We start from the raw sequence: 25,752 nt of genomic DNA, 5'->3' as shown, positions 1-25,752 counted from the left end.
AAAGTCACCATGTGAGCTAAAAGGGTAGTCTATGTTATTCAGAACAGAACTCGATTGTCATGACTTCTGTACAGCTAATGTATAACTTGCCTGCAGGCCACTTGTTAGGGTCATGAGCTGAGACCTTGTCCTTCTGCTGATCTGTGTGCAATGGATTACCTCTATCACCGAAACTGATCTATAATTGAATGAGAAAACCTGCTTAACTACATTGTATAAACTAAGTCCTGCATTGTAATGTTAGGCCTAGAGCATACATTATTACCATTTCTTCTTGTTAATGTATAAACCTAAGATGAACTAGATTTGACCTGGCAAGGGACCCTAGAGCAGTAACTTATTTATGGAATGGTTAACCTGCAGAAAGGCTGGACAACAGGCTGGAGAAATGTATAAAAGCCTGACTGTTTCAATGAATATTTGCACTCACTGAGAACACCGAACCACGCCGGAGTTCGCTGTGTTGTACTGAGGGTCGATAGCTATCTGAATTTTGTTCTGTTCTTTTGTAACTGGATTCAGTATAAAATAAAGTACTGTGTATGTTCCTTTGTAACCTGTGTTTGGTGTGCTTCCTTTTTGGATACCCTGCCTCATATTATTTCCTTGTTTTCACAGTTGTCGCCCGAATAGGGACCCTCAAGATTGATGCCGGATTATTGAAGGTTGACGCACGATATCAGACCGGGATCGGACGGTGTGACATAACGGGCCCGACTAACGAGACGCGACACGTCAACAGCGCTGCACGATCCGTTCCCTGGACGATAGCCGTGTGGTCTGAGACGGCATCTTGACGAGGGTCAATTTTCTGAGGCGGGCAGATTTGCCGAAAATCACCATACACAAGGTAAAATTTGTTAGGTAAGTCCTTTGTAAACCGATCGGTCCTCCTTAGGTTTGGTCAGGTGAGTCATTACCCAACTCTTAATTCAACCCTGACAATTTGAATTTGGCGCATTGTATCTGCAGACACAATTATTGACCAGGTAACACCGAGTATTTGAGAAATGCCTGGGAAATTGTCTAGCTGCTTTGGGGCATTATTCCGCAGCGATAGACAATCTTTGGAATTTAGCCATCCGGCACCACAGGAGTGGTTGCCGGCATGTACTATGTACTGTAAGCATGGCATTGGAAGTGTAGTATTTAATACAATTTGGCACAGACAAACCAGACATGAATCCGAACTTCAGTGGCCAGTCAATGGTAGTTTTGAGATCCCTCGTATTGAATATTTAGAGTCAGTCTTGTTAAAAAAGAAGGCCAGACCTGCAGCATTTGATGTTTTGCAAAATTGGAAAAGAGAAGCGTTGCAGCAGCTTAAAAGTAGGGAAAAACTTGTGCGCCGTCATAAAACAAATGCTGAAAAGGCGTTGTTATATGATCAGGACAAACAGTCTGAGTCGGTTAGGAATATAGACAGGGCTTTCTCACTCGGTATTCAGAAAATCTATCCTTCTAAAGATCTTCGTGTTTCTGATGAGTTTATCGACAAATTGTTAAATGAACAAAGGCCTGGTGCCTCTGCACCACCTCCGTATGTTCCTCTTCCTCCTGCTGTACCTCTTCCTGCTGTTATTCCTGCTCTTCCTGCTCAACCTGTTGTTCCTATTCCTCCGGTTGTTGTTCCTCCACCTGCTCCTCTGCCTCTTCCCATTGCACCAGTAATAGTACCTCCATTGAATTTGCCTGCACCCTCACTCCCAAGTATTTCTGTACCGCTTGTAGTTGATCAGGGTGCGGGGTCGAGGATTGTTACTCGTAATACTGTTCCTACAGAAAAGAAACAGGATTTGTTTGCATGGGCTAAGCATTGTATGGAGAGAGATGATCAAGCTAATGTTCTTGCCACACTTTCTAATATGGATAATTTTCCTGAGAAAAATGTTTTCATTGAAGGTTTAGGGATTCATTTATGTGTAATGTGGGGTAAATTAAATAATGCAGACCTCCCACAAGGGTTGAGGGACCTGAATACTTTAGCGTTTTCAAGAGACACTGTGGAGAAGGTACATGAGCATGTTGAGAGGATATTTGAGTATAGAAAGGAGTTGGAAAGGTTACGGAATGAGGATGATGAAGAAGAAAGTATGTATGTACAGAAACGATTTCTTTCTGTGTCGTAAATCGACATCTGAGGAGGCGCGAATTTGTACAAAAGATGCGATTAGATGGATTTCAGACATATCGATAACTCCAGTTGAGGTATATGACACATACAGTCAATATACGCTAGAAATGCAGAGGAAAGTGATACAGGTAATGGTAGAGTATCTGCAGGATGAATGTTTAAAGAGAAAGGTTAGTTGTCCCACAGAGTTATTGAGCATTTATAAGAGAGCTTTTTCACTTGACACTTCTTCAACTGCTTTAGCGCTCGACTTAGCTCTGTTGCTTAGTAAGCGTTCGGAGTTGCCTACATCTCAGTTGCCTATGAGAGAGGTTCCTCTGACATTTGTCCCAAAGGTTGAGATTCCTGCTAATGCTGCAGCAGGTACACCTGCAGTGGACATTCCTGCACATTATGTATCGCAGTTTGTTCACGTCCCGTTTTCACGACAGGAAGTGAATACTATTAGACAAACTATTCCTGACATTAGGAAAAATCCGACAGGGTTCTATAAAGAGATAGAGTCTGTTTTGCAGTCCTCAGTGTTTACCCTAGGCGACATTGATTTGCTATTCCCTGTACTCCTGCCTGTAAATTTGTGGAAACAGGTTAGAACTATAGACGATGTACCAGGGTTGGGAGATACATGGGCTAACATAGTTAGGCTTAATGGGGAAAGGCCAGCTGGTGAGAGACACCCTCAGGTGATACTAACTTTGCCTGACAGAATCATTGCAAAATTGAAAACTATAATCCCCGAAAAGAGAATTATTTGGGACAAGCTTACGGCCTGTGTCCAAGGAAAATCTGAGAGTGCTACCGAGTTCTTTAATCGGTTCGAACAGGTATTCTCGGATTTCAGTGGACAAGACTTAGGCACAGAGTCTGGGAAAAGATTATTTGTGGAAAATTTGTACGTGGATTGCTGCCTGACATCCAGTCACAAATTATGTCTTCTGAGAGCGCTTGGCAGGCAAAATCCCAATCAGAAGTACTGCAAATGGCTCAGTACTACGAGAAACGTGTCAATAATGAAAAAGATAGTGTCGAGAAGAGAAAAGGTGATTTGAAGACTAAAGTATTGTTACAGCAAATTGTTAGAGGCCCCAGAGGGGGTAGTTCGCAGATTAGAGGTCAGTATGTTCCACAAGGGAATGTGCCCTTGGGTCCTGTGAATATTAACCAGTGTGCCTATTGTCGCCAGGAGGGTCATTGGCGTGCACAATGCCCCGTCCTTCGACAGAGGTCGAATAACACATTTGGAAATATGGGTAGACGATCCAGAGGTCGCCCGGGTGTAGGGGGCCCTGGTAGAGGCCAGTTTTCGCAGGATCCCCAACAACCTTTTTCACAGGATAATCAGACTTCGAGTGTGGATACTAGAAACATATTTGATCATCCTTCTGCTGCATATCTATCTGAAGAGCTTCCTTTTGATGATATTTTGTTTCGTTAGGATTGCCTGAAGCAGGGTTTGGAACCTACACTTATTCCCGTTAATCAGAAAGGTCCCTACGTTGAAATGGTAGTGGGAAATAGGAAACATCAATTTTTGATAGACACTGGAGCACAGACGTGCTCCATTGATCATTCTCGGGTTCCAAACATTCCACTGTCAGGGCAAACCAATGTTTCTGTAGGGTTTTCTGGCACACCAGTTGTTTGTCCGGTTTCTTCACCGGTACCTATTTCTTTGGGTCCCTTTACGGACCACTGTCCATTTCTCTTGACTTCGAATTGTGGAGAGAATTTGCTGTGGTTGAATCTGTTGAAGGAATTAAATGTGGTAATTCATTGTTCTTCTGATGGAGTGTGTTTGACGATTTCACCACAGCAATGTTCTGTTTCGCAATTCTTGACTAGACCTTTGCCGCCAGAATTCAGTAATGTACCAGAGTTTTTGTGGGCAGTTGATGACAATGATGTCGGTGTTTTGCAGATTGAGCCTGTTAAAATAGTTTTGAAACATGGAATTAAGCTGCCCCGTATTCCACAGTATAAGATCTCAGTTGAAGGCGAGCGAGCTTTGAAAAGCATTGTTTCCGATTTCGTGCATCGTGGGGTGATTGAGGAGATTGCAGGAAGTTTGTGCAATAGTCCGATTTTACCCGTGTACAAAAAAGGTGATAATGCAATTCCATTTCGTTTTATAATTGATTTACATGCCATTAATAAAGTCGTCACTCCGCAATTTACAATTGTGCCTGATGTGACGACAATATTAACCATGATTCCAGCTACGGCTACTCACTTCAGTGTTGTGGACCTAAAGAATGCTTTCTTCAGTATTCCTATACATGAGGATAGTAGATACTTGTTCGCGTTCACCTCAGGGGGACACTCATTCACATTTACTCGTGCACCTCAAGGTTATACTGAGAGTCCTAGTATTTATATTAGGGCTTTGAAAGAGCAGCTTGATACCCTTTGATTGCCCCCTACTTGTACGTTGCTTCAATATGTTGATGATTTGCTTTTAGCCGCTGACTCTGAGAGCTCTTGTAAAGAGGGCACTGTGTTGTTGCTCATCCATCTAGCTAAGCATGATCACAAAGCTTCGCTCAAAAAGTTTCAATATTGTTGCCAGGAGGTCGCCTATTTAGTCTATCTCCTGTCAAAGGAGGGAAGAAGATTGACACCTGAAAGAATAAAACACATTTCTGGCATGTCTGTCCCAAATACACAAAAGGAAGTTAGAGCCTTGATAGGTATGGCTTCTTACTGTAGGTTATGGATCCCAAACTTCTCAGTAGTGATAAAACCGATGTTGGCCTTGACGAAGACGTGTATTTCTACGCCATTGCCATGGAATACGGAGCATCAACATTCATTCGAGTTGCTCAAGACTGCATTATGTTCGGCGCCAGTTTTGGGCACACCGAACTATGAGAAGGCCTTTGTGTTGTTTGTGCATGAATGTGATGGATGTGCTTTGGCTATATTAACGCAGGGACATGGAGGGAAGAATAGGCCATGCGGTTACTACTCTTCTGCCCTTGATCCTGTTGCATGCGCTTTGCCAAGATGTTTGCGCGCTGTCGCTGCTGCTGCTGCGTCTGTAAAACAGAGTGAGGGAATGGTCCTAGGCCATGATTTAACCCTGATGGTGCCTCACTCTGTAGATATTCTATTGAACAAAACCCAAACGCAACACCTCACTTCCGCACGACTGACAAGATATGAATTAATCTTGTTTGCTCCCCATATTCAAATTAGGAGGTGCTGCGTTCTTAATCCGGCTGAACTCCTACCTTTCCCGCAAAATACTGTTTGCGGTGATGAAGAGTCACATGACTGCCTGTATACTACTGAACAAGATACAAAAGGCAGAGTTGATTTGAGGGACACTCCTTTGGATAACCCAGAAGGGGAGCTGTTTTGTGATGGCTCCTGCTTCAAACTACTGGATGGTACATCCACAGCTGCTTATGCAGTCACTACATTGAGTACGGTTGTGGAGACCAAGAGAATTGCGCATAACTCTACGCAGGCCGCAGAGATTATAGCATTGACTCGAGCTTGTGAGCTTTCCAAAGGGCTAACAGTAAACATATATACTGATAGCCAGTATGCCTTTGGGGTGGCTCACAACTTTGGGAGACTTTGGTCAGAGAGAGGGTTTTTAACTTCGCATGGCAGCAAGATCCAACATGGCTCCCTGATAGTACAATTGCTTTCAGGGCTTGCGCTCCCTAGTCAGTTAGCAATCATTAAGTGCGCAGAACATCGCAAGATTATAGATGATGTGGGGAAAGGGAATGCTTTCGCTGATCAAATAGCTAGACAAACTGCCTCTGATCTCTTCACGGAGATGTATGTTTCAAGGGAGACTGAAGATGCCTATGCAATGGATGAGGGTGTTGGGTCTGTACGGGATATCCAAGCCGATGCCACATTAGAAGAATCCAAGAGGTGGGCTGAGGGCTTGGGGAAACTCGATGATGATGGGTGTTGGGTGGACATGGTTGAAGGGAAATGGTTGCTTCCTAATGCCTATATAGTAATGATGGTTACCATGGCACACGGTCCCACACACGGTGGGCACATGTGTGCGCTCAACAGGTCACGAGAATGTTAGAGAAAGTCTGGGTAAATGATAAGATTTCAAAAATTGCCCAGCATTATGTCCAAAATTGCATGATTTGCCTACAACACAATGTGGGAAAGGGGACAGCAACTCAAAGAGGTAGCTTTGGGCCTCCTTCTGTCCTGTTTGAAGTGATTCACTTTGACTTTATTGAAATGGAGCGATGTAAGAATCTAAAATATGTCCTTGTGGTCATTTGCGCCTTTAGTAAGTGGGTCGAGGCTTTCCCTGTTAAAAACGCTACAGCCATGACCACTGCAAAGACCATGTTAAAGGAATTCTTCCCACGGTTCGGTTTGCCGAGAGTTATCTTGGCGGATAATGGTCCGCATTTTATCGCTGCTGTAATTCTACAGATATGTACGGCATTGCAAATTGACAAACGATTCCATTCGGCCAGACATGCTCAGAGCGCCGGATTAGTGGAAAGACACCATGGTATCATAAAAAACAAGCTCGCTAAGACGTGTGCCGGCACCAAACTAAAATGGCCGGACGCCTTACCAATCGTGTTACTTTCAATGCGGACAACCCCTCAAACTAAGACTGGGCTCTCCCCCTTTGAGGTGGTAATGGGGAGACCTGCTAATATTTGGGGTTTGCCTAAAAACTGCGCATTGCGCGATGTAGAAAATAAACTTCTCTCCGACTATTGTAACCAATTGACTAAAAACCTGTTTTCAATTTATCACCAGGTGCGAGAGGCATTGCCGGTGAGGTAAGAGGGCCCCAGTCACAGTCTACGACCAGGGGATTGGATCCTCGTTAAATCCTTCGATAGAGCGTCTTCCCTCGCACCACGTTGGAGGGGCCCCTACCAGGTGCTCCTGGTCACTCAGACTGCGGTGCGGGTAGGAGGACGTCGCCACTGGATCCACGGCAGCCACAACAAACGGATCCCACACCCAGTGTCATACGATACAGAAGACGCAGAACCCCTTTCCGACATTGAATCCAACGTACCCGAAACGGCAGACGGTGGAGAGAGAGTATCGGAGGCCGTTCCGGAAGTTGTAAGGCCCGACAAAACAGCCATCTTGCCTCCTTGCTCTCCCACTGCATCGTTTGTGGATCATCCATCTTCTGATCCAACTTCTGTTCACTCGCCACCTCCTGTGGGAAGTGACGACATCCTGTCTGCTGATTCTTTTGCACTGGAAACTGTGAAGTATAATCTCCGCCCAAGGAGATAGGTTTGCAATACGGCTCTTGCTGTACAATTGAAAGAATTTGAGGGCTTTCCTTTTTTTGGCCCAATTGCATAAAGGGTTCTGCTGGCTAAGGGTTGTGGGAAAAGACATTAAGAAGACGCGTGACCGGAGTCGCCAGCAAACTAACAATTGGTGTTTCTCGATTGAAGACGACAATGCCCGCATCCGCTACCGTTTGTACTGAACTTTTGGACAAAAATGTGACTAGGAGAGACAATGGGCAGATATGTATGGGGGCCCCGAAAATGTTTTGTTGTCTACTGGTGATAATCACGGGACTTTTAGTAACTTTTGGTTGTGGGTTTTGGTATTTGGAGAGAATGTACCCTTTGAATGATTTCCTACTTGTTGAAAATATAACTGTTGTTCCCACTCCTTCTGTGCAACTACATACCTTGTCACCTAGAGATCTTTTGCATAGACGGAATTATCAAAATAACACTCTACTTCTAATTATGAATGCTACCCATGCAATCTTTAACAGAACCAATTGTTGGATCTGCTCGCATTTACCGCAACATGGGGATAAGGGGCTAGGTTGGTATATTCACCCTTTACCTTTGACAACTGCTTGTTATGCTTCACTTAGAGCACTGTTCTTTGGCCGATGGAACGATAGCATCTCGGGGAACTTTGATGGCACTAATTTGAATAGTTTTGAGAAACGTGTTCTGACTCCCCTGGGATGCTCGCTTTTCGCAAATAGGAGTAAGCTCAATATTGCTTCTATTAGGCCTTCTGATAGACTGTCTCGTCCTTTCCAATCTTTGGTTTCCTTTAAAATGGCTCCGATAGGCAATAAGGATGCCGTGCCTCCTTCTTATACTGTTAACCATAGCCCCGATTCAGTTTCTTTCTGCATCCAGAGGAATGGCACCCGGTCAATGGGAGATTTTAAAGGTTGTGCCAACGTTGCAAATTTGACTGGGGAAGACAGACCCTTGTATGTAGGCGAACCTATCTATTTTGTTTGCGGTAATGTAGCATTTCCATGGTTGCCCAGGGATTGGCAGGGAACTTGTTATCTAGGAATGCTGTTACCTGGGGTGTTTATAGCAAGTACTGTAGAGGTTTCGAAGGCTCGTCCACGGCGGGACGAGAATGGCAACACTCCAGCACAGGTTTTAGGAGATGTAGCAAAATCATTCCTTCCATTCTTTGGGCAGATAGCGAATTCCGAGGATATCAGGAAACTAGCGAGAGTACTGGAGAGAACCATCAACTGGACCACAGATATACTCTATAATATGACTTTAGAGCAGAAAGCGATCAGATTGGTAGCGCTTCAGAACCGGATGGCATTAGATGTCATTCTGGCTGAACGTGGTGGAGTATGTAAACTAGTGGGGTCCGCTTGCTGTGTTTTCGTACCGGATTCCTCCCCAACTATTTTTAAGGCAATACAGAATCTGCACATTCTTAGTTCAGAAGTGCATGTTCCCGAGGGAAATTGGGATCTTAGCGCTTGGTTCGGGGACTTCTTGCGGTCTTGGGGTTGGAAAGTGCTTTCAGTCTTGCTGATTATTTTGAGAATTCTGCTATTTCTTTGTTGTTGTATCCAATGTCTACCAAGTATATGTTCAATGCTAGGGGGATGTTGCGCTCAGGCGATAGGTACAATAGGACATAAAGTGTATGCCCCGGATAAAACCTCTAAGGAGTATGTACTGAAAGAGATCTTAGTAAAAGATCTAATGGCGATAGATATTTCTGACAGCTATTCAGGGTGTATGGACGATGACACATGGAGTTATTTGCAGGGAGATCAGAAGTAGTTTAGCACTTGGCATAGGCCAAAAGGAGGGTTTGTCAAACTAGAAATTATATCGTGCCTCCTATTGCTATGAATATATGTATATTGGCCTACGCCAAGCTGCTAACAAGCTGCTTATAAACTACATGTGAATAAACTCGCATTACAAGGTCCTGACCTTAGAAACCATGTGAACTGTCATTTTGGGTCAAGCCACCATTTTAGGTTTTCTTGCTCTATAAAGTCCCCATGTGAGCTAAAATGGTAGCCTATGTTATTCAGAACAGAACTCGATTGTCATGACCTCTGTACAGCTAATTTATAACTTGCCTGCAGGCCACTTGTTAGGGTCATGAGCTGAGACCTTGTCCTTCTGCTGACCTGTGTGCAATGGATTACCTGTATCACCGAAACTGATCTATAATTGAATGAGAACACCTGCTTCACTACATTGTATAAACTAAGTCCTGCATTGTAATGTTAGGCCTAGAGCATACATTATTACCATTTCTTCTTGTTAATGTATAAACCTAAAATGAACTAGATTTGACCTGGCAAGGGACCCTAGAGCAGTAACTTATTTATGGAATGGTTAACCTGCAGAAAGGCTGGACAACAGGCTGGAGAAATGTATAAAAGCCTCACTGTTTCAATGAATATTTGCACTCACTGAGCACACCGAACCACGCCGGAGTTCGCTGTGTTGTACTGAGGGTCGATAGCTATCTGAATTTTGTTCTGTTCTTTTGTAACTGGAATCAGTATAAAATAAAGTACTTTGTATGTTCCTTTGTAACCTGTGTTTGGTGTGTTTCCTTTTTGGTTACCCTGCCTCATATTATTTCCTTGTTTTCACAAAACAGGGGCTTTGTAAAAATGTTATAAAGTGCCGGTGATACAATCTTACATCCACTCATTGCATTCTCTAAACAGGCACACACCCACACACATTCAAAAACACACATCACATCACATTTACCCACCAGTCACTCACACCTTCTCTTGCATCCACTCATTGCATTCTCCACACAGGCACACACCATCCCACAACATTCAAAAATACACACCACATCACTTTGCATTCACACACCAGTCACTCAACCCTTCTCTTGCATCCACTCATTGCATCCTCGACACAGTCACACATCCACCCACCCAAAAGAACATTCAAAAACACACATCACTGCTCATTCACCCACCAGTCACTCACACATTTTCTTACATCCACTCATTGCATTCTATACACAGGCAGAACCCCACCCAGAACATTCAAAAACACACATCACATCACTTCCAATTCACCAACCAGTCACTCACACCTTCTCTTGCATCCACTCTTGCATTCTCTACACAGGCACACACCCACTCGTCCACCACCCACCCAGACCATTCAAAAAAACACATCACATCACTTCTCATTCACCCATGTGAGAAATCAGAAGGTGTCACACCCGCTAGCCCCTGGGGATCTATCATCCAGGTGGCCAGTACACGGCCATTGCTATTGGATCCCATTCCTGGGGGTGGACCAATGCGGGAGGATCAACTGGATGAGAGGTCTATGGGGAGTGGGAGTGGTATGCCAGATGGTAAGACGTGGTATCCCCTCCCCTCTACACCTTTTCCCCATCCTACCAAGTAGCATACTTAGGAACTCAGCCCCCACCCTTTCCCGACACAAACAATTTCTGACAGACAGCTCACTGTGAGAGAAACAGACTAACACCTGAGCCTTATACTTGACATGTCCCAACACAAGTGTCAGGCTGAGTCCAGCAATTACTGATAATTACACACACCTGACTTCCATCACACTTCCCCACACAGATAAAAGGTGCAGCTTGAAAGCACACTCTGAGCAATGCAAAACACACAAGGAAGCAGCAGTTCCAAGATGGCAGTTTAATATGAGGAGAATGACGGCAAGACCTGAGAGGCTTGCAAGGAGGGAAGTGCCCTTTTCATAGGAAATAAGCTACTTTCACAAGCCCTCGAGAATAAGAAATATAAGACCTGGAAGTAAAGCTGAAAAAAGGTGCATTGTGTGTCGGAGGTACGTCAATTGCCAAGGCGGGGAGGAGCGATTTCCGCTGTGGCACTGTCCTTGGCTCCTACAACAAAGCAGCACCAGCAAAGTCAGCACAGCTGGTGAGTCGGGGAGACTGATAGCAGACCAGTCTGTGTTAGAACCAAGTTTGCGAGCGCACGTTTTATATGAAGCAATCGGAAGAAACAGTGTGTGAAGCGTATGTGTTGAGTGACGCGAATATAATCCAAGGAGTGACTGAACTTTTGAAGCTAAGAAAGATACCATATACATTGTGGTCTGGTAACACGTGGGTGCCCTTTCAAACATCTCTGTTAAGTATCCAACTGAGAAGTGACAAATGTTAACTGTGAATTGTGAAATCGAAGTGGTCCTGCAACGGGTCAAGCTAAATCCTGTGACATTAGAAAGTCTTTGATAGCTTAAACGAACTGCAATTGGTCCCAGCCCGGCTAAGGGAGACTGGGTGTGTAAGAGGAAGGATCTAAGCCTGCCTGAGCAGGATCCAGAGTGAACCGTGAGTCACCCAAGAAAGGATATTTTCTGAAAATTGAGTAAGGGGATCTGAGCCCAGAAGAGGGGGATCCAAAGTAACGATTGTGGTATTAAAGGGATCTGAGCCCGGCTGAGGGGGATCCAGGGTGAAGAGTGAATCACCTGACTGGAGTGCTTGTAAGAGGAAAAGAACCTTTTGTTTGTTTTGGTATATCAAGCCCTCTCAATCAAGAGACTTTGATAACTTAAGAGACTTGGGCATAGAAGCCCTGACACTGGTAATGGAACTGTGTCTTTGTGCCGAATAAGCTCGAGTGAACCACCTTGTCCCATGCTGAAAACATGGGGAAAGGAGGCCAACAGCCTCAACATCCTGACATTTTGTGAACACTTTTTTCTTTTTCATTAACATTACCCCACACTATTTATATTTAGCGGTAAGGATTGGCAATAGTTTATTTTTTAGTATAGGCACTTTTATTTTGACTAGACCCTCTAGGACTGCTTGCTCCCATCTGTAGATTTAGGATTAGATAGGTATTCATCACACCCTTGTTAAAGTTCAATAAACACCCTTGAACTGTGGTCACTAGTGTCTGTCTTACTATTGGTGCCATGCCTGTCTTACACCCACCAGTCACTCAGACCATCTATTACATTCACTCATTGCATTCACTACACAGGCACCCACCCACCCAGAACATTCAAAAACACACATTGCATCACATCACTTCTCATCCATCAACCATTCACCTACATACGTCTGACATGCCATTCACACATGCAAAATACAAATCATATATTTTGTTTAAGCCTTTTTACCTTTTTCTTGCAGCTTCGGTCCGTCCCCCCTGGGCTCCTCTGTGCTCTGTGCTGCTCACAAACAGGAACCAGGGAGCTGCAAGAGCTTCCTGGTCCCTGTATGTGAGCGGCAAGGAATCCGAGGGAGAAGGGGTTCATTTATTTATTTATTTATTTATTTATTTATTTATTTATTTATCGCTTGTCAGGCACTTATACAGCTAATACATTCTGTTTCAAAGCACCCACAGGGCAACAGGGAGGGGGCAAGGTGATGAGAAACATTAAAAAACATAACAAATATTAAATACAGTGGGGCACAAACCTATTATGCCTTGTGAGTGTTCAGAAAGTGCAAGTGAAGAATGGAGCGGGAATGGGATAGTGATGGGTTGTTCATGGGTGAGCAAAAGGTGAAGTGCAATGTATGGTAAGTGCCAGGCTCCAGGGTGTAGGGTAAGCCGAGACAAGTGCGAGGATAGACAGAAGCTGGGGGTGATTTAGTGTGGGAGGTCAGGGCCCCGATGATGCATAAGGGCCCTGGACACCAAACAAGCAACTGTGAGATTAGCAGAGGAGAGAGAGGGAGAAGAGGTAAAGAGGAAAGTCTTGAGGAGCTTCCGGAATTTAAGAAAGTCCTGCTCAAGATGAAGAGGTAGGGGGAGGCTGTTCCAAAGAAGGAAGCCAGCTAGGAAAAGCGATCGACTGCATGCCCGCAGTTTAGCGATACGCTTTACACACAAAGAGCTGGTACCAGAGGAGAGCAGCGGTCTAGAGGGGGACTATTAGTAAGAGAGAGTTGCAGATAGTGTGGTCCCCAGCTCCAGGCAGCCTTGTGGATGTTACACAGGACTTTTAATTTAATCTGTGAAGCAACTGGGAGCCAGTGAAGACTTTTTCTTCCAGATTAGCTGGTGGGGTCGCAGTGGAAGAAGGTAGATTCAGGAGGAGGTTATAACAGTAGTCAAGCCAAGAGAGAACCAAGACTCAGGTATCATTGAGCTTCTGGAGGAAGGTGTGAAAAGGTAGAATTCCTTTGAGAAGGAAGAGCTGAAAGTGGGACTTCTTGGCAATGTCCTGAGTCTGAGGGAGGAAGGGGAGAGAGGAGTTGAAAATGACTCCAAGGTTTCTGGCTTCAGAAGAAGGAGCAGGGGGAGAGCCCATGGAGGAAGGGCCAGAGTGAAGGGAAGAATTTGGGAGCAGGGGTCCCATTGGGAAGGATCTCTGTTTTACTGGCATTGAGGCAGATATCATTTGAAGTGCACCAGGCCTGGATGGCAGATAGGCAGTCAGGGATGATGGAAGGTGCAAGAGGGTCAGCAGGAAGTTTGAAGAAGAGTTGTGCGTCATCTGCATAACACTGGAAGTTGGGGGAGAAGGAGGAGTGCCAGCTGAGTAAGGTAAATGTTAAAGAGCCAAGGTGAGAGGATAGAGCACTGGGGGACACCACAGGCAGAGAAGGAAGTAGTAGAGGAGAAGGCGCCCAGGATGACTTAGGAGGAGTGGTCATTTAGGAAGGAGATTAGCCAGTCCAGTGCCCGCTCCGAGATACCAAGGGTGTTGTGGAGCCTCGGTATGAGGATGGAGTGGTTAACCATGTCAAATGCAGAGGAGAGATCAAGAAGGATGAGGACAGCTGGGCAGTTGCAGTCCAGATATGCAAGCAGTTCTTCACAGGTGTTCAAAAGAGCAGTTTCCGTGCCTCTGGAGGCTCAGAATCACTGATTGATGGTCATGGAGACCACCAACAAGTTCAGTGTGAGAGTTGAGTTGGGGCAGGGCCAACTTCTCCAGCAGTTTCCATCAGGAAGGGGGTGATGGAGATAGTTTGGTAGTTGGCTGGACAGGTAGAGTTTAATGATGATATTTTAAGGAGGGGCGTACAAGGGAGTGCTTGAGGGAGGAAGGGAAATAACCAATAGCAAAGGAGTGGTTGCAGAAATCAGCGAGAGCAGGGGCAAGAGAGCCAGTGTTGTCTTTGATGGTTCTGGATGAGCAGGGGGCAACCTGTTTGGAAGGGACGTTCATGGAACGGACAACTCTTCTGGTAAAACAAGGGTGAAGGAGGAGAAGGAGGAAGGGGATGGTGAATGGCCAAGGGAGGCATGGGGGTGAGGGATGAGTTGGGAGGGTGAATATGTTCAGGATATCCTGGGTTTTAGTGATAACGGGTGTGGCCAGTGCATTGCAGAGGCCCTGAGAAGGAATAGGGGAGGAGAGTGCGGAAGGGTTGGCAAGTTCCCTTCAGATGTTGAAAAGTTCAGCCGTGTTGTTGGATGCGCCAGGTACCGTGCCTAAATGTGGCCCTTTTCTTGGAGCTGAACGTGGCATGTAACATCTGCCGCATATCACGGTCAGCTCCAATCCCTACTGAGTCCATCCATGTCCCAGTCTTCACCCTTATGGGTGAGCAGTGGGCCGGAGACCCACAGTCCTACGGGGCCCCCTGCATCGCGGGGGCCCCTGCTACACTAGGAACTTCCGGAATTTAGTTTTTTTGAATGTATTTCTTGTTTGTTTTTTTGTTTTTTCGGGGTCGCAAGGGAGTCCCCAGGGGTTGCAGCTGTGGCCCCCAGGGGTCACATCTGTGACCCCTAGTCACCCTCAAATGGAATCTCTGGGAAAGTGCAATTGTGTACAGTGTCAACGACATGGCAATGTTTGAGCCAGTGCCAACACCGTTTCCCATTAGCAATAGGGCAAACCTTCCTCTGGGACATCACATTCATGGAGACAGTACATGTAGCCCCAGAAGACCCAAGGCGAGCCTCAAAAATGCCTTTTCATTCATGTAAAACTGATATTGAGTGCTATATCCCTGAGATGCAGTGAGTGTTGGCATCCAGGAGGGCGGGGCCATGTCTCCTGTGTCAGGTGGTTGTGGTGTTGCAACGTGTGGCATTTAATTTGTTGTTTGCAGGACAGCCATCAGCCCAGAGACCCGGACATGCGTAGTGTCATCTCATTGTTAATCCCCGCTGTAATGTCGTGGGAACCTGCAGATGGGAAGGGCGCGACGTGCATGCGTGTGGCCGTGACATGCTCAGGCCTGCGCCACAGGGACCGTGCAAGCCCCTCGGAGCCACTGGGAACAGGAGTGGCATTCACTTTGCCCCTTCCTCTGCGACCACCCTGCTCAGCACTGCCTGCTAGGCCGCGGCGGGGCGCTTAACAGAGAGGCTTTCCACGCTGTTCCCCCCCGGTGCGTAAAGGGCCGTCCCCATAGAGGCTCCTCACTTGAGCAGGGTGAGCTCCGCGTGCCACCGTCTGATAGATTCCAGGTGTCACTTGCGATTGTGGGCCTAATCGCCGACACCTGAGGAAGCAACCTGCTTGCATTGGATACCCGGCCCCATGGCGGCCCTGAACGGTGGCGGCCGTCTCTTGGGTATTGCTGCACCGCTCAACGAGTGCTATTTATAGCGACTTCCTTACATTAAACTTTTTAGGCCAGTGTTGTTAGAACTAAAAGAAAAAAACTGCATCTAAATTATGAGCAGATGGTAAATTACCCAAGTAACTAGGTCTGACAATTCTGAGCCAATGGAGGCTTGGAGCTGAGTGCGTTTGTTGATCACCCTGGAGGATGCCAATGCACTCTGTGCACGAGGGATCAAGGGATCAGGGGATCAAGGGAAGAGATCTAAGGCACATCTGATCTTGTGAGTCCAGACCTCACCGCCAGTGGTCCCAGATTTAGGATGCAAACACCACATGTTACCTTGGAGCTGGAGGCTGCCATAGAGCGATGAGACAGTTTCTACTTCTGATGTCTATGGTCAGTGCGGCACAGTATTCCCATATCAACACAAAAGAGGTGATGGCTGGAAGGTTTAGAATTAATCATAACCTCTGGCATCGCTCTGGGCAACCCTCCAGGTCATCGTTCTCCACATGCCGAGCCATTACAAAAGGAGAAAGACCATAGGCAAATCAGGCTTGGTCCCCCCCCCAAAAGTGAGTGTCCCGCCCAACTGGATTAGTCACATCCATTCTGCAGAAGACAGCACACATCCCCAGACATGTGTCAGCCTCATTGGAGGTCATCAGTGAGGAGTAGTTTGGGTCTCTAGGCCCAATAGGCACGGGACCCAGGTCTGGGCATACCCGTCCCACTCAGGGTAACTACAGAAACACGACTGGAAGGTTTAGAATTAATCATAACCTCTGGCATTGCTCTGGGCAACCCTCCAGACCATCGTTCTTTGCCTGCAAAGCCAGTACAGAAAAGGGGAACAACCATATGCACCAGATCACAAGCAAGCCAAGCTACGCCTGATTGGCTGCGCGGTGCAGAAGGCATGTGACCAACAGTTCCTGTTGGACAGCGCCTTTTGGGGTGCATATGGCATTTTCCCCTGTTAACCCCTCTCTCTCTTGACGGTTCACGTGACATATTATCTTAGTGCATGTGGCAACATTCCCGCATGAATCCCATTCCATTCCCCTGGCAAGACAAGAGCTGTCTCCCTGTCTGAAGGCTAATAGCATCCCCACGGGACTGGCACCAGCCCTGTTCCCTGATATAGAGCGCAGCACCCATTCCCAGCACACAGCAACCCAGTGTAGAAGGGACCTCATGGACCTCACGATGAACACAGCTCTAGAGACAAGGGATACAATTCAAAAAGAGCTGTCACCTGCAACGGAGACACTAAAACGAAATACTCTGACGATCAAAAAAGAGTTTCCAAAATCTAGGTCAGGAAGGCTGTCTGTTGCCTACATTGGCACAGTCAGATTTACAATCAGTGCAAAGGAAGTGCCGCCTCCCCTGCAGACAGATGTATTGAGCGAGAAGGTGGTGCTGTTCGTTTGCAAGTTGTTCCGCGAAACAGAGATTATCTGAGTTCCCCCTCCAGGGAAGTGGGAATATTCAGTCGCACAGCCGCCCAGAGTTAAAGTTCACACTGGATTCTGCACATGTTGAGAGTGGATTTGCACTTATCGTGCACAAGTGGGTTTGCACTTATTGTGCTCATGTTGAGAGTGGGTTTGCACTTATTGTGCACATGTTGAAAGTGGGTTTGCACCTATTGTGCTCATGTTGAGAGTGGGTTTTCACTTATTGTGCACAAGTGGGTTTGCACTTATTGTCCACATGTTGAGAGTGGGTTTTCACTTATTGTGCACAAGTGGGTTTGCACCTATTGTGCTCATGTTGAGAGTGGGTTTTCACTTATTGTGCACAAGTGGGTTTGCACTTATTGTCCACATGTTGAGAGTGGGTTTGCACTTATTGTGCTCATGTTGAGAGTGGGTTTGCACTTATTGTGCACAAGTGGGTTTGCACTTATTGTCCACATGTTGAGAGTGGGTTTGCACTTATTGTGCTCATGTTGAGAGTGGGTTTTCACTTATTGTGCACAAGTGGGTTTGCACTTATTGTCCACATGTTGAGAGTGGGTTTGCACTTATTGTGCTCATGTTGAGAGTGGGTTTGCACTTATTGTGCACATGTTGAAAGTGGGTTTGCACCTATTGTGCTCATGTTGAGAGTGGGTTTTCACTTATTGTGCACAAGTGGGTTTGCACTTATTGTCCACATGTTGAGAGTGGGTTTTCACTTATTGTGCACAAGTGGGTTTGCACCTATTGTGCTCATGTTGAGAGTGGGTTTTCACTTATTGTGCACAAGTGGGTTTGCACCTATTGTGCTCATGTTGAGAGTGGGTTTTCACTTATTGTGCACAAGTGGGTTTGCACTTATTGTCCACATGTTGAGAGTGGGTTTTCACTTATTTGCACAGTTATTTATTTGGTGGTACTTTGAAATGAAGTATATGATATAATATGATGAGTCGTTAATAACACGCCTTTACACAAGTGTTTCTAGCTGCGACAAGACAAGGGAGAGAAGACCGAGGGAGGACAAAACAAACGATCTTACTAGGCCTTGTGTCATTCAGATCGTGCAAGTGCAGGGGGTGGACAAGTGCCAGGGGAGGGAGAAAGGGCATGCAGTCAGGGCAGCGATTCCTCTGAGTAAGTGCAGCCAAGGGAGCCAGCTATGGGAAGTTCAAAAGAGGGGGTGGGGGGGGCTGCAGGGTTACAGATACATCCCCTAAGTGCATGGAGGCCAAGAGGCAGAGTAGATGCTTGCAGGTTGTGGAGGAGCCTGGTGCCCGTTGTTTTCTGAGGGTAGCCAGGCGACCAGCTAGGGTGGCAGACAGGTGGTCAGCAATGTAGAGCAAGAGAGAAAGCAGAAGCGAAAAGGAAGGTCTTCAGCTGCTTCTGGAACCTGAGCTGGTCCTGCTCGAGTTTGAAAGGGGCAAGGAGGCCATTCTGGAGGGAGGCCCGTGCAAAGGAGAGAGGTCGACCTCGAACTCTCTGCCTGAGAAGTGTCTGACCCTCAGAGAGTTATAGGTGGATGAGCGGAGAGATCGAGAAGGAAGATGTTCAGGAAGAAAGAGTTGGATGTAATGTGGGCCCCGGACCCAGCCAGCCTTGTGGACAATGCAGAGGGTCTTGAACGTGATCCTTGCAGCCAACAGGAGCCAGTGCGGAGATTTCAGGGCTGGAGAGATACAGTCCCTGGGCTTGAGGCCAAGGACAAGTATGGCAGTCCTGTTCTGGATTAGTTGCAGTGGGCAGAGAGTAGAGGAAGGCAGGTTGAGATAGAGGCTGCCACAGAAGTCCAGCCTAGAGAGAGAACCAGAGCTCTAGAGACAGTGAGCTTCTGGGGGAAGGTAAGAAAAGGAAGAATACCTCTGAGGAGGTGGAGCGGATAGTGAGACTTCTTTGAGAGGTCCGTGATGTGAGGGGAGAAGGAGAGAGTGGAGTCCAAGATGACGTCAAGGTTTTTTGCCTCACAGGAAGGCGCAGGGTGATGGCCCAAGGAGGGGGGCCAGAGTGAAAGAGGGAAAGCGAGAGCAGGGGTCCTAATGAGGAGGATCTCCGTCTTGCTGGCATTGAGCCAGAGATTGTGGCATGCACACCATTCCTTAATCGCAGATAGACAGCCAGGGTGAAAAGCCAGGGAGAGAGTTTGGAGCCCTGGGGAACACCACATGTGGAGAGAGAGGTGGTGGGGAGAAAGGATCTCAGTTGGACCTGAGAGGGACGGTCTGATGTAGGTTTATTTATTTACGTATTGTGTAGGTCTTTGTTTAAGAATGTCAAATTTGGTTTCAAATATTTTTTGAAAAAATGTTATACAAAAGTTAAACACGTTTAAAAAAAAAATGGACTAATGAAAATACAATGAAAAAATAAATACAGAAAAACGGAATGAATTACATTGTTAAATAGAGTTAAAGTAAGCCATTCACATATCTCAGTGGGTTGTGCTCCTGCTAAGAAGACCTGTGTGCAACCTATTGTTGATAGGGTTGGCCACAGGGTTGGCCATCTCACACAGAGTGCTGTGTAGTTCGGTAAGAGGAAAACCTCATATTAAAGAGGTGGCAACGTCGTTGTTATTATTAATAAAAATATGAATTATTATAATGATAACAATGTTGCTATTTACAGTGCCAAGCAAATGTTATTAAGCTCTCAAGAGAACTTTTTTTTATGGAACTGAAACAATTAGATTCTAATTTGAGTGTGTTATGGAATTTGATTGTTGTGACCCGCAAGTTAAGCACAAATCCCTGCATCAAGCTGTTTACCCACTGAGCTGCCTCACCATTTATATTACAGGACTACATTGCATTATTAACATAGATAAGACATGAGCCGTGCAGTCTAAACCACTGGTATAATGAGTGTGTGAGAGAGAGCGAGAACAAGACGTAGAGAGGAGAGAGAGGGACAGGGAAAGAGGGGTAGGGAGAGAGGGGAGTGAGAGAGAAAGATAGAGAGGAAGATGGAGAGAGAGGAAGAAAGATAACAAAGGATAACGGGAAAGATTAAAGCAAAGAAAGATTAGTGCTTAGAAGCCCTTTACTTTGCAGTGAGCAGCAAGCACATTATCCCGCTAGATTATACAGTCGCTCACTCACTACCTAACAATCAAAGGACCTTATTGTCATTCGCAAGCATATAACGCGTCCTGGGTGATTCCTCGTGCTTCTAAGCACTGTAATAAGCTGCTAATATTACCCTCAGTAATGATAACCAGTTTATCACCTAGGAAGGAAGAAGGGCGGAGTCAGTTGCTCTTTGGGAATACACGATCTGCCTTCAAGCTAACAGTTTTCCCTCGCCTCTAACCTGCCTCTGCCCCTCACTACCTCTGCCTCCACTCTAGCACTTCACCCACCACCCATCGCACCACTGCCCCACATCCCTGCACTTAAGAACGTCCAATGTTGGTTGTGCTTAATCTATGTATGCCCACTTATGTACTGTCCCTGGTGACTGTTCCATTTACTCCCCTCCACAACCTGGTCAGAATGTTCCTCCAGCTCACCCCATTGTCAGAAGCTCACTGCTTCCATTCAAATCTGGTTTCTTATCCATTGTCTGTTCCTTTGTGATCAAAAGAGCATTGTTCCTTCCTGTAAACCGTACACCGCAACAAAAAACCAAACAACACATAATCTCGCCCAACACAACATGGTGGCCACCAACCAGAAACACACCAACCCTCAGTGAACGGTGTCACCAAACTGACGCTGCCAACAGCACCTCACAGCTCTCTTGTTGTTTCTTCCGCTCGATCCTACTGACCACCCCCCCCCCCCCCCTCCCGCCTTCCTTGCATTACAGATCCGCAGAGCGCCAAGAGACCACGCAGGTGGCAGCAGTGCGCGGTTTAAGAACCTACACATAAAGAAACGTTCAAAGCACAGGCTGGCCCCATGGCTGAGGGGAGGTTTGAAAACAAGGTTTTCAGACTGAACACGTAAACGTGTGAGGTAGGTGTGAGGCAAACTATCCGAAGTGGCACATGTATGATGGAAAATCACCTGGAAGGCTCTGAGACATGAGCCTGGCGTGAGTGATGAACACTTTCACCTGATGGGGCATCTCGTAAAAGACAAGTCCAACACACAGAGCTGGCGCCTGCACCCTGGCCAGGCTAAAGGTGTGTGCCTAGAGGCTCGGAATACCACCAGGGCGTGTCCTACTGTGAGTCAGGAATGAGGTTCGCACCCGTAATCCGGTGTGAAGGGGAACCCCCCACCAGGGGGTCGCCAACTCCAAGTGAAAGTGCTGGGAAGTGGCCGGCAGCGCACGTTTCAGCACCAGGGACAGCGCCCCCACTTCCCTCCACTGTGGCGCATGGATGGAGGGAGGAGAAGGGTGGGGTAGCGGGGGGGAGTGGGGGGGGGGGGTCCTACTGGCACCCTCTGCCCCCAGCGGCGGGCATCGCAATCAATGGAAGACATGCGAAGATCCACGCATATTCACACCGAGGCCGAGCAGAACCAATAGAGGTGTCCAAACACCGCAGCCACTCCCGGCACCGCACAGAAGGGCCGACTGCTCACAGCGCTTCACCCGTTCAGGGCGTTGAGTCATACGCCGAGGATCACACGCTGTGGCCGAAAGGGGCAGCTGGGGTCATCGGCCTTGCCTCCCGGATGACCAGGTTGGAATTTAAAAAGTATATAAAGTGAGTATCAGTAAAATAACCTGAAAAAATGCAAGTATTATGAAATGCCCCCCTCTTCCCCCCTCTATAACACCAAACATGGCGAGTTACGACAGTGTCCGAGGCAGTGACAGGCTGAGATCACGCGACTCGCACCGGAGGAGATGCGAAACTTCATGAAAAGGCAGAGGAAAGAGACCTCTCCCATTACCCACCAATAACTCGACTGCCTTCGAACGCATGCACCCACGCACAATCCTGCACAATGTGTGCACTGTACACAGCAATACACGTACGAGACCAGAAACGGCCGCGTGGATATCAAACCCCAAAACAAGTCTGACAATCCCGGCGGTTTTATGGCAGGTCTCCGAGGACATGGTGCACTGGAGGGTAGTGTGCATTGGAGGACATGGTGCACTGGAGGGTAGTGTGCATTGGAGGACATGGTGCGTTTGAGGACATGGTGCGTTGGAGGACACGGTGCACTCGAGGACCAGGTGCACTCGAGGACCAAGTGCACTACAGGAGAGGGTGCATTGCAGGCCTGCATGTGACTACGGCATTGATTTTGTGACGATTGCTTTGAACGTTCTGAGCAATGTAGGGTGTACCCTGAGTGACTTTGTGTAAAGTAGGGGGCTGTTACTGTACTACACTGACTGTTGGAGGGCACTGTTCCTTGGAGGGGAGTGTGCATTGGAGCACGGTGTGTGTGTGCATGACAAACTTTACTGGAGGGTAATATTTATGACAGGTCAATGTGCATTGTGGAGCAGTGTGTGTTGGAGGGGAGTGTGTATTGCAGGCAGTGCACACCGTAGGGCAGTGTGCATTGGAAGTCAGTGTGCACTGGAGCCAGTGTGCATTGGAGGGCAGTGTGCAATGAAGCCAGTGTGCACCGTAGGGCAGTGTGCATTGGAAGTTATTGTGCACGGACGGCAGTGTGCGCCGTAGGGAAGTGTGCATTGGAAGTTATTGTGCGCGGACGGCAGTGTGCACCGTAGGGCAGTGTGCATTGGAAGTTATTGTGCGCGGACGGCAGTGTGCACCGTAGGGCAGTGTGCATTGGAAGTTATTGTGCGCGGACGGCAGTGTGCACCGTAGGGCATTGCGCACTGGAGGGCCGTTGCTTTGGAAGTTATTGTGCGTGGAAGGCAGTGGGCACCGTAGGGCAGTGTGTCTTGGAAGTTATTGTGCGTGGAAGGCGGTGTGCGCCGTAGGGCAGTGTGCTTTGGAAGTTATTGTGCATTGAAGGCAGTGTGCACCGTAGGGCAGTGTGCATTGGAAGTTATTGTGCGTGGAAGGCGGTGTGCGCCGTAGGGCAGTGTGCTTTGGAAGTTATTGTGCACCGTAGGGCAGTGTGCATTGGAAGTTATTGTGCATTGAAGGCAGTGTGCACCGTAGGGCAGTGTGCATTGGAAGTTATTGTGCGTGGAAGGCAGTGGGCACCGTAGGGCAGTGTGCATTGGAAGTTATTGTGCGTGGAAGGCGGTGTGTGCCGTAGGGCAGTGTGCTTTGGAAGTTATTGTGCATTGAAGGCAGTGTGCACCGTAGTTCAGTGTGCATTGGAGGGCAGTCGCATTGGAAGTGAGTGCGCATGGACGGCAGTGTGCACCGTTGGGCAGTGTGCATTGGCGGGCAGTGTGCGTTGGAAGTCAGTGTGCACCGCAGGGCGGTGTGCATGCCAGCAGCTGAAGGCGACTCACCGGCGGTGCTCTTTCGGTTCTTTAGGCGTTTCGCGCAGAGACACTGCAGCATATGCGCTCCTTTCTCCGGGAAAGGCCACCGAATCCTCATGGGTGGGTCTGTGCGGGTGCCCGGTGGGTCCACAGGATGCACTTCACGGGGAAAGTTATGAGCGCATCCCCCCTGGGCTCCGTGGCGGCGCGCACCGGCTGGGGCTGCTGGGCGCCGAGCAGTGCGGACCGGGCATTAAAGAGCGCTCCAAGCTCGGGTCATGATGAGACTTCCCCAGACTGGGCAGCTGCCAAAGGTGGGGGCAGTGACTGCTGGTGGGGAGCTCGAAGAGGAAGAGGGCACGAAAGGATGGGCGAGATGCCAAAGAGAGAGAACTGGGCGAGCGCGTCAGGTGGAAGGCACTGTCAGACACCTTCAGACACTGTCAGACACAGTCACCAGCACAAGCCCTGCCTCTGCCTGCACAACCAGGAAGTGAGTGCCGGAGGTGGCTGAAGCGATGCACGGGGACACACGGGGATGCACAGAGGCTGTAGCAAGAGAGAGGGACTATGCAAGGAGAGAGAGGGGGGGAGGGAGAGAGGGATGCATAGACAGGCAGATAGGGCACACACAGATACATAAATACATAGGTAGATGGATAGAGATAGACAGGGCACCCGGATTTATAGATCGGGGGAGGGATAGTTAGACATAGGTATAGATGGGTAGATAGAGGGATAAATTGATATATGGAGGGATAGAGGGGTAAATAGATAGAGGGATAGATAGACAGAGGGATAGAGGGTAGACAGATGGATAGAGGGGTCGAGGGGTGGATAGAGGGATAGATGGGTAGATATATGGAGGGATAGAGGGGTAAATAGGTAGAGGGATAGATAGGCAGAGGGATAGAGGGTAGACGGATGGATAGAGGGGTCGAGGGGTAGATAGAGGGATAGATGGGTAGATATATGGAGGAATAGAGGGATAAATAGGTAGAGATAGATAGACAGATGGATAGAGGGATAGAAGGATGGATAGAGGGGTGGAGGGTTAGGTAGAGGGATAGATGGGTAGATATATGGAGGGATAGAGGGGTAAATAGGTAGAGGGATAGATAGGCAGAGGGATAGAGGGTAGAAGGATGGATAGAGGGTCGAGGGGTGGATAGAGGGATAGATGGGTAGATATATGGAGGGATAGAGGGGTACATAGGTAGAGGGATAGATAGACAGAGGGGTAGAAGGATGGATAGAGGGGTTGAGGGGTGGATAGAGGGATAGATGGGTAGATATATCGAGGGATAGAGGGGTACATAGATAGGTAGAGGGATAGATAGACAGAGGGATAGAGGGTAGAAGGATGGATAGAGGGGTTGAGGGGTGGATAGAGGGATAGATGGGTAGATATATGGAAGGATAGAGGGGTACATAGATAGGTAGAGGGATAGATAGGCAGAGGGATAGAGGGTAGAAGGATGGATAGAGGGGTCGAGGGTTAGGTAGAGGGATAGATGGTTAGATATATGGAGGGATAGAGGGGTAAATAGGTAGAGGGATAGATAGGCAGAGGGATAGAGGGTAGACAGATGGATAGAGGGGTGGAGGGGTATATAGAGGGATAGATGGGTAGATATATGGAGGGATAGAGGGGTAAATAGGTAGGTAGAGATAGATAGACAGAGGGATAGCGGGATAGAAGGATGGATAGAGGGGTCGAGGGTTAGGTAGAGGGATAGATGGGTAGATATATGGAGGGATAGAGGGGTACATAGATAGGTAGAGGGATAGAGGGTAGAAGGATGGATAGAGGGGGTGAGGGGTGGATAGAGGGATAGATGGGTAGGTATATGGAGGAATAGAGGGATAAATAGATAGGTACAGATAGCTAGATAGAGGGATAGAAGGATGGATAGAGGGGTGGAGGGGTAGATAGAGGGATAGATGGGTAGATATATGGAGGGATAGAGGGGTAAATAGGTAGGTAGAGATAGATAGACAGAGGGATAGTGGGATAGAAGGATGGATAGAGGGGTCGAGGGTTAGGTAGAGGGATAGATGGGTAGATATATGGAGGGA

General features: G+C 47.5%; 1 protein-coding gene across 2 annotated transcripts in view; it reads right to left on the bottom strand.

Moving 5' to 3' along the window:
* Positions 1 to 25,752, bottom strand: part of FGF12 (fibroblast growth factor 12) — a 1,478,828-nt gene that overhangs the window by 903,609 nt on the left and 549,467 nt on the right. The window contains exon 1 of one of the 2 annotated variants that reach the window (XM_069617437.1): positions 23,701 to 24,023. The exons of the other annotated variant lie outside the window; for it this stretch is intronic. Within the exon in view, the coding sequence (XP_069473538.1) occupies positions 23,701 to 23,791 (91 nt within the window). The 5' untranslated portion in view covers positions 23,792 to 24,023. Of the gene's footprint in view, positions 1 to 23,700; positions 24,024 to 25,752 lie in introns of those variants that run through there. 2 annotated transcript variants of the gene reach the window in all.

Source organism: Ambystoma mexicanum, chromosome 10, assembly GCF_040938575.1.
Source record: "Ambystoma mexicanum isolate Mex_15411 chromosome 10, UKY_AmexF1_1, whole genome shotgun sequence".
NCBI classification, from domain to species: domain Eukaryota; kingdom Metazoa; phylum Chordata; class Amphibia; order Caudata; family Ambystomatidae; genus Ambystoma; species Ambystoma mexicanum.
This window is presented reverse-complemented; position numbering and strand designations above follow the sequence as displayed.